General features: G+C 36.9%; 1 protein-coding gene across 1 annotated transcript; it reads left to right on the top strand.

Moving 5' to 3' along the window:
- Positions 1-503: 503 nt before the first annotated feature.
- LOC132063025 (uncharacterized) lies at positions 504-4,424 on the top strand. The gene is made up of 3 exons (XM_059455471.1): positions 504-1,424; positions 2,172-2,711; positions 4,200-4,424. The coding sequence occupies exons 1-3, from the start codon at positions 615-617 to the stop codon at positions 4,296-4,298; spliced, it is 1,449 nt and encodes a 482-aa protein (XP_059311454.1). The 5' UTR covers positions 504-614; the 3' UTR covers positions 4,299-4,424.
- The last annotated feature ends 5,005 nt before the right edge of the window (positions 4,425-9,429 follow it).

Here is a 9,429-nt window from a genome sequence, read left to right as displayed (position 1 = left end):
GCTAAACAAACACGTTATTAGGTTCATGTTCTACAATTTTAACATTTAAATATCGTTATATAAGATGTAATTAATGATATTAATGAGTACCAAAAATTGTGGGGAATATCTTTTTTTTTCAAGAGTTGGAGAGTACTTTTCCAAAATTATTGACTTAACTATGATTAATATACTTGTTAGTGTAATAAAATCTTGGCCTTTAAAAATTAAATAGGATGTCTCTCATCTAAATGTGTACTTGACAAAATGGAGAGAAAGGGTAATGGAGAGGAGCTGGATCCTAAGAAAACGGGATTAGAAATACAAAAGTTTAGCTTTCAAAAGTCAAAACATTTTTAGGAAAAACAACAAATTTAGTCAAAGAATCACGTAGTAGAAATCAAATGTGACAAATTAGGACATATACTTCTTAACTTCCAAAAGAAAAAGAGTCTCTCTGTATTGTTTGTGTGCTTGCGGGGGTTTTGTTGGGGGGGGGGGGGGGGGGGGGGGGCGGGGGCGGTTGCTGTTTCTTTAAAACATTGTAAAGCGAAAACATTGAAAATTACATATTATAAGAATCAAACTCATTTGATTCAATTCTATAGTTCTCTCTACCCAATATTCTCTCAAATATGTCTAAACTTGACAAATCTATCGTGATTAGCATTTGCAAATCAGTGCTAATATGTTGTTTAGTCCTATATGCGGCCACCATTATTGTTTTCAATGACTCTGAGTGTTCATCATCTGACCTATTCTCTTCCTTAAAATTCACAAGTTTTCCTTCTTATAATTCCCAAACAAGTACATCATCAAATGTTGCACAAACCAACAGTGGCACAAACATTAGCCACATTCTTTTTGGTCTTTTGGGTTCTGAAAAAGCATGGCACCATAGAAAACCCTATATTGAATCATGGTGGAGACCAAATGTTACAAAAGGATATCTTTTACTAGATGTTCCTCCGAAAGGTGATATTCTCCCATGGTCCTCAAATTCACCTCCTTATAAAGTATCCGATGATGTTCCAAAACTTGTTAACCAGACCAAACATGTTGATGCAACAGTTTTAAGGTTGGTTCATGGAATAATGGAGGTGTTTAGGGAGGAACATGAAGGTTTAAGGTGGCTAATTATGGGGGACGATGATTCGGTATTTTTTGTGGATAATATGGTGGATATTCTTGCACAATATGATCATAACAAGTATTATTATTTTGGAGGACATTCGGAATTTATATTGTCAAATTATTGGTTCTCATTTAATCAAGGTTTTGGTGGAGCTGGATTCATTTTGAGTTACCCTTTGGCTAAAGCATTGGCAAGAGATATGATGTCTTGCTTAAAGAGATATGCTCACTTGAAAGCTGCTGATAGAACTGCAATGACTTGCATTGCTGACATAGGAGTCAATCTTTCTCCTCTTCTGGGAATTCATCAGGTAAGTTTTCTCCCAAACACCATTGGATGGTGATTTCTCTCATTCCTCTTGAACCTAGAAGAAAACATCAAAAATAGATGGGTGTCTCATCAATAGATAGAAATAACTAGTAGTGTGTGACTTTTTCCTAGCAGAGTGGCATAGATATCTTATCAATACGTTGAGTATAATTTGAGTCCGTTTGGTTTAGTTGATTGAAGTTACCTGATGTACATGATGAATTTTTTTTTTTTTTTTTTTAAGACTTCACACTAATTTTATAAATAAGTTGTCATACATGTGTCTGGATGAGTCGCTGGAAATAACAATAAGCAGTTGATGTATTTAATTTTTAAAAATGACTAAAAATCCCTTAAAGTTATTTACAAAAGATTCAATTACTAGAAAGTATCTTTACAGGAGAATAACGAGAGATGAAAATAGATTAGGAGCAAGTTAAGGGGTGTTGTTTTGGAAAGAGTATTTCGAAAATTATAAAAGATATTTCAAAAAGTATGATCAAAATCTTGGTCAAAGCAAAAGGTTTTAAGATGAAAAATAAAAAATAAAAAAAATATAAGCTTGGGGCAACCAAGTGAGTAAAATCATTTCTAACTTATAAGCATTTATGGTATAAGTATTTTTTATATTTGCTGAGCACATAAATAAATGGTAAGTGCTTTTAAGCAGGTAATACTAGCTTATAAGTTTACCAAAACACCATTTTTTTTTTTAATCTTTATTAATTCTTGAAAATTTGATTTGCAGATCGATCTACGTGGTGACCTCTCTGGATTTCTATCATCTCATCCAAAGTCTCTATTAATGTCACTTCACCATTTTGACATGGTTGAACCAATTTTTCCCTCTATGGATCGTGCACAATCTGGATATCACCTCCTAAATGCTGCAAATTATGATCAATCACGAATGTTACAACAAACCATCTGCCACAAAAGGTCTACCAATTGGACATTTTCAGTTTCTTGGGGATACTCAGCACACATTTATGAGAAAATTATGCCTAGAAGTTGGTTACAAAATCCAATTGAAACATTCAAGACATGGGGAAGAAGTCCTAGGCCACCACATTACATGTTTGATACTAGGAGACCTTCTTGGGATCCTTGTGAAGCACCTCATGTATTTTTCTTCAAGTCTGTTGAGAGAACTCGAGAAAATAAAATTCTCACTACATATGCTAGAGCATGGCCTCGAGCTATCGGAGCTTGTACGCATACTGGAAATTATTCTGCGGAGTATGTATCAGAAATTCATGTTTACTCACCAGCATCAAAACGTATAGAGGTAATTTTTTGCACTCCCATAATCTTAATGTCGATTATCTCATAAATTTCTATACGAGTTTAACTTTTGTTTACTGTCATTGTAAAAGAATTTTTACACCATCAATCGCCTAAAAAATAACTACAGGTAATAGATTAACCGCCCATAAAAATGAAATTAATTGCATTGTGTTTAGCTTACAGTGGCGGAGCCACATAGAGCCGAGGCCAAACCCCTCGGCGGAAACAAATACTGCTTTTACAAGGTTAAAATTATTTTTTATGTATATATAGTAGATGTTGAACTCCCTTAGGCTTCTGCGTATGTTTCCTTTTTTATATTTTGAACCCCCTCGGCAGAAATTCTGGCTCCGCCACTGTTAGCATATAGGTAATGCCTGCTACAAGAAGTTCAAATATACCGCCAGTATAAAATTAAATCGATCCATTTTGGTGTAACTTGCCAAGTCAGGAAAGAGAACTAAAGAGATTAATCGAGAGTTACTAAACATACATGGTTACGACCATACTAAGCAAGAATAAGAAGACAATTCTGCAAAGATTTTTTATATATATAAATAAAAGATATTCTCAAATTGACTAACCGGCCCCTTTTGTAAGTATTCTTGATCCTATATGACGACACCTAAGGTTATAATATTTTATAAGTTCTCTTCTGAAATGATGACATGACCAGTTGTTTAATTAAGTCGATTGTGTAGATATTAATTTTATGAAAAATTTCAGGTCAACAGCTTATAAGTTGAAGAAAACTAATAACTTGCAACTTATGTCCTAATTAAAACTGACACATAAGTTGACCAGAATAACTTTAAGGTCGATGCGCCATATATTTCTTTTGAAGTGGTTGATTTTTCTAACGTATATAATTATAGCTAATAAGATGCATCCTCTTTCGTGTGTGCTTCTACTCTCTCTACATTTTTTTCAATTCTAAAATGAATTAACTTAAAAGGTGGAAGAGTATGTAGACCCTATATAATTCATAAAATAAAAAGTTAATTTGTACAACATGTTAAGGACTAAGCTTTCTTTAGGTTGCTATAATTTTTTTTTTTCTTTTGCTTTTCTTCGCGAACAGCATGTAGCATTATGATCTAACCTAATTTGAAAGTCAACCAATCACAATGTTACGCACTATTAGTAAAACTGAAACATGCTGTCTTTAGGGAAACCCCAAACTATATTCTCCCTCTTCTAAAGTACTTTGACAAATGGGAATATAAATTAACACGGATTCATCGAATGACGTTGTTGTTTATCGAAGCAATTTAGAATCCAAAGGTAATAGTAGACTTATTCTGCTATATTGAGACAGATAAAGCTTTTGGTTACATTGAGTACAAAACAAGGAAATCTCAATAACATAAGTTTCCATGCCCCAATGACCCGGGGGTGGGGGGGGGGTGGTTAAAGAACATTTTGTTTAATTGAAATTACATAAATCTATGTTCTAATGACTGTATTTTTATAATTTTGTTCTTTTCAGATTGATAGATGTGAATGTTGTGACGTAATTCATGAGGCTGGATCAAATAAAGCTGAGATCAAGTATAGGGAGTGTAAGCAAGACGAGATAATAGCTTGATTGATTCATCAAGTTATTGTATAAGCAATTATGCTGATTCTATTTTTTCCCCTTAATTATCTATTTTTTCCAGTTGATAATTGTTATGTATTTAATTGAAACACTTAAAAGAGCCATCTGAAGAGATATGTAACACACAGAAAGTTGTAGCATATATACATTTAAACGGAATTTCAAGAAATTCTATTTTGATTCACATAAACATCCGTGCCGCTTTTGCTACTTATTTTTTCTTCCTTATTATCTTGAAAAAAATTAGTTACTGATCTTGCACAAAAAAATTACTAACAAAATAAAGTACTTGTCAAACCTAAAATAGGGAAGAAGAAAACTATGGAGTCTTTATTTTCAATAAGCAAACACATAGACAAAAATATTGATAAAAGAATGTGTGAGTCTCTAGAGAATCAAGAATAGAAAAATCTAGTTTACTTGCTATTAAACAAACATAAGTTTGATAAAATTTGATAAACCAGAAAAAGGATGTTGATGGTTGCGTTCCTCGTGTGGGTTGTTTGATTAGGCCGACAACGAAGGGAAAACTTCCGCATTATTTCGCTAAGAATGATTGATGAATTGGAGATGGTTCACCTACCGGGGGATAGTGTAGGTGCCATCATGATCCGTGAAATGAATCATGACACAGATGCTAATTCTATTTTAGATGCAATATCAAGTAGTTCAACATATAGGATGTAACACCTTGTGCTTTCGGGCTAAGACTTGACGTGTGACCTGATTAAAAAGATGAAGAAAATGTAGCATTGTTGGAGTGATATGTGCCTCATATCGGGATATGCATTGCATATCATAAGTCAAATTCCCGTTCCAGATTTCACAGCTCTCTGTTTCAACTATATATGCATTCACATAAAGTGATATGTGTCGCATATCGTGTTATGCGTCGTACTTTGTAACTAAGGTTCCGTCATGAAACTTGCCAGTGCACTGTTTTGAGAAGCGTTAGCATCTGCGGCCGCAAGACTTGTTATGCGCCACAAAATGAGACACAGAACGGCCCCAGGTTTTCCTTTAAACATGTTTTTCCGAAATTTCATTCCCTTTTTCAGTTCTCCAAGCCCTAGCACGACTTTTCTCTCCTCTCCTCATCCCACCAGATCAAGGTAAGTCACTCCCATGCATTCCTAAGTAATTCTAACACATATGCATGGATTCTTAGCAAGATTCTACGTTACAATCTTAGGGTTTTCAAGAAAACCTTCTCAAAGGTTCAAGTGAAGGTTTTTGAGTTTCTTCTCCAAAGATTGGATTTTTCTTCGAGTTTACGAGCGATTAAGGTATGCAAGGCTAATTCTCCACGTGTGGGAATGTTAATGATTCTGTCCATGCCATGTTTCTCTTATGACTATTATGAATTGCTTTAGTTTCTTGAGAGGCTTCAAAACTACTATTTTCCAAACTATATAGTTTTGTAATTCATTCTTCATTGCGATTCTAATATCGTGAACTCAGTATGTAATCAGTATAGACTCTTGTTTGATATCTCTTGTGTTTCAGGCATGATAACTCTATATGCTTTAAACTCCATAATTAGTTCATGAATGGAAGTCTCAGCATAGTAATGTTCAGTATTCCAGTGATATGCATTTCAGCATGACTCTCAGTTTTAGGATTCTCGTACCAGTTTCTTGGTAAGCCCCAATTTCCTTCAGGGCGTAATCTTATTTACTGTCTTTCAGTATTTTAGACAGTCAGGTATGCCGGGGCCCTTGTCCCGATAAACATTCAGTACTTCATTATTCTTTAGACACTTCATAGACTAGAACAACAGTCAGTCAGTATTTAGCAGTCTTTGGTGTTAGCCATGTTGTCTACGTGCTTACACTTCAGGCTTAGTTCGCATTTATGATTTATCAGTTAGACATTTCAACATCTCAATTTGTTTATATATTATATTCCGCATTCAGTATATACCTCATGATGATTCAGCCAACCAGTTGGTTCGCTTGGTCACATGTAGTCAGGCACCGAGTGCCGTGTTTAGCCCAGGCCATGGTTCGAGGCGTGACAAAGCTTGGTGTCATAGTAGTAGGTTCAAGTGTCATAGGGAGTCTATGAAGTCGTGTCCATTGGGGTCACTTTCATGTGTATGTGTGTGCCACATATGCGAAGAATTGACCACCAAGACATCCAGGATTATCTTACTTCTTTCATACTCTAGATCGAGCAGTGAGAGTAGTAATTTCAGGAATTCTTCTAACTCGTATGTATTACGTATTTCAGAAAATGCCTGCAAAAAGGAATTACACCAAGAGAACATCAACCACTAGCCAAAGGGCTATTGTTGATGCTGCCCGAGAAATGGACTCTCAGACGCAGGGAGTTTGGACCAATGCTCGGGGATTTGTATCGATTTCGATGCCCCCGAAGCCCAGCCCCCCCCACCGCACCTACTACTATTGAGACGTCTGTAGAGGTCTGTACTTTAGTTCCACTGCCCAATTCCACTAACGTGGATGATAGTGGAGCTATCCTGCTACTCACTCAGATTGTTGCCATGCAAGCTCAACGTCAGGCAATGGCTTCAAGCGCAGGTGCTAATGGGGGCTCGTCCAGTTCCAAGACCCAACAATTTCTACGTATGAAGCCTCCAATGTTCACATGATCTAATAAGAGGGCGGATCTGCAAAAAATCAGTAATAGGATTCAGAATGCTTTTCGTGTTAAGCATGCTACCGAGATAGAGGCAGTGGAGTTGGAAGCTTATCAGTTGCAGGATGTTGCTAATATGTTGTATGAGTCATGGGAACAGTACCGAAGGGAAGGTGCGTCTTCTGTGACTTGGAATGAATTTACAGATGCTTTTATTGACCACTTCCAGCCGCTATACTTCAGGAAGGGGAAGCCTTCGAATTCGAAAGGCTCAGGCAAGATAATATGAGTGTGATTGAGTCCTACCTCAAATTTGTTTCTTTAGCCAAGTATTCTCCACAGATGGTCCCCAAAATAGGGGCTAGAGTTAGGCGATTTGTGTTGGGTCTTATACCCAAATTGTATGGTCATGCAAATATGGTTGTCAGAATAATGATATGACTATTAACAAGATAGTTGCTTTTGTACAAGGTAATGAGGACAGAATGAATGAAGAAGAGGCGCTGCAGAAAGAGAGAGACATGGAATTCAATAAAAGAGCTAAGTCTGCAGGCAACTTCAATCAGGGAGGATCTCAGAGAGGTTGGAATCATCGGTTCTTCAAAAATAGGTCACCAGGACCTACTCCCTCTACAGCCAGTTCCCCAGTTTTGAGGTCCATGTTTAACTAAGGAAATCGTCATTTTGGAGCAGCCGACTCATAGTCACAAGCCAGTATGGGCCATTAAGGTCCTAAACACCCTACATGCAAAAAGTGCACAAGGAGGCATCCAGAAGCCTGTATTTAGGACACGGATGGTTGTTTTGGATGCGGCCAGCAGGGTCACTATCTGAGGGATTATCCATCAGCACGATAAGGTGCTGGCGGTAATATGGCTCATTCCACAAATTCAGCAGCTCCTCGAAATTCTCAAGCCCAATCAGGGTGTGGTGCAGCAAACTCCGGTAGTACAAGCGAGGTCACAACTGCTTGTATTCACTAGTCGATCATCAGGATATAGAGGCTCGTGCGGATGTTGTCACAGGTATACTAACAGTCTTTGCGTTTGGTGTTTATGCTCTCATAGATCCTGGATCCATACTATCTTATGTAACCTCGTTTATTGCTAAGAAATTTGGGACAGAACTAGAAAATTTGAATGAAACCTTTGAAGTGTCCACTCTAGTTGGAGAGTTAGTTATAGCTAGACATGTTTATAGGGGTTGTCCAGTTAGAGTCCACCACCGCACTATCGTCGCCGAATTAGTAGAGTTGGAAATGGTAGACTTCGATGGAATCATGGGTATGGATTGGTTGGCTCCATGTTATGCCACAGTAGGTTGTAGAACTAAAATAGTAAGTTTTGAGTTTTCTAATGAACCAGTCATAATATGGAAGGGCAATGCAGTACCTAGGGGTAGGTTTATTTCCTGCCTCAAAGCTAGAAAGATGATTTCCAAGGGGTATATTTATCACTTAGTCCGAGTCAAGGATGCTAAGATGCCCAGACCTCAACTCTCTAGTCCGTACCAGTTGTTAATGTGTTTCCAGAAGTCTTTTATGAAGATCTTCCCGGAATCGCTCTCGATAGGGAGATTGACTCTGAATTGATCTACTTTCCAGTACTAAGCCGATATCTATTCTGATATACAATGTGGCTCTAAAGATAGTTGAAAAAGTTAAATGCCCAGTTGAAAGACCTTCTTGACACAGGATTTATTAGGCCAAGTGTCTCACCTTGGGGCGCACCGGTCTTGTTTGTCCGAAAGAAGGATGGGTCTTTGCGTATGTGTGGTGCTCCCAAATGCGCACGCAAGTATAAGCGATCGTACAAGTAATACGGGATGTTTAAATCTAGCTATCGTACCCATAGAGACTTAGATTTTATACTGCTTAACCAATTCAAACATCATTATTACCTATTTGAGAAAGTGACAATCAAAGTGTTTGTTGTGTCTAAACTAAAACAGAAAATATGAGTGTTTTTGCGACTGAGAAACTTGTGGCAAAGACTGTAAGGTTTATCAGATAAGAGAAAGTTCCAGGGTCATGACTTTCGACAGTCCAGTTGATCTATTGACAATTCTACCTATTTTATTTCCTGGGTTACTAGTTGGCGGGTTAACTGTAACTTTATGATATTCTCTCAAACTACTCACAAGCCTGTAGATGGTACTATAACGCTTATATATCTATGGTCATCAGAGGTAAAAGGAACATATTTTAGTTTCTCGTATTCAACTAAGTAGGGATAAAGGGTATATCTCTATCCTCAGTAGCGAATCGATAATATCAAACAAACTCTATTTATTCTTATTACGTACGCGAATTCCCTCTCTCAATTCCAATTCACGCACCACAGATAGTGTTCGTTAAATAATCAAACAATTAAGCACAAGAATAAATAAGCAACCCAAAATATGAAAATTTAATTGATAGAAATTGTTGCCAAACCAATTATCATGTCTTTCGTCACAACCCTAGAATTAAGAAGTTGAGGTACTCATGATTCTCGATGAAGAACAAGAATTCATGAAT

Source organism: Lycium ferocissimum, chromosome 7, assembly GCF_029784015.1.
Source record: "Lycium ferocissimum isolate CSIRO_LF1 chromosome 7, AGI_CSIRO_Lferr_CH_V1, whole genome shotgun sequence".
Lineage (NCBI taxonomy): Eukaryota > Viridiplantae > Streptophyta > Magnoliopsida > Solanales > Solanaceae > Lycium > Lycium ferocissimum.
Note: the sequence above shows the minus strand (reverse complement) of the source record. Positions and strands in the feature narration are given on the sequence as shown.

What these genes read in the sequence shown, in the direction of transcription:
- LOC132063025 (XM_059455471.1), top strand. Translation starts at nt 615, where the DNA reads ATGTCTAAACTTGACAAATCTATCGTGATTAGCATTTGCAAATCAGTG. An exon ending in CTCTTCTGGGAATTCATCAG is followed by an intron (nt 1,425 to 2,171) that starts GTAAGTTTTCTC and finishes TTTGATTTGCAG; the next exon opens with ATCGATCTACGTGGTGACCT. An exon ending in CAGCATCAAAACGTATAGAG is followed by an intron (nt 2,712 to 4,199) that starts GTAATTTTTTGC and finishes TGTTCTTTTCAG; the next exon opens with ATTGATAGATGTGAATGTTG.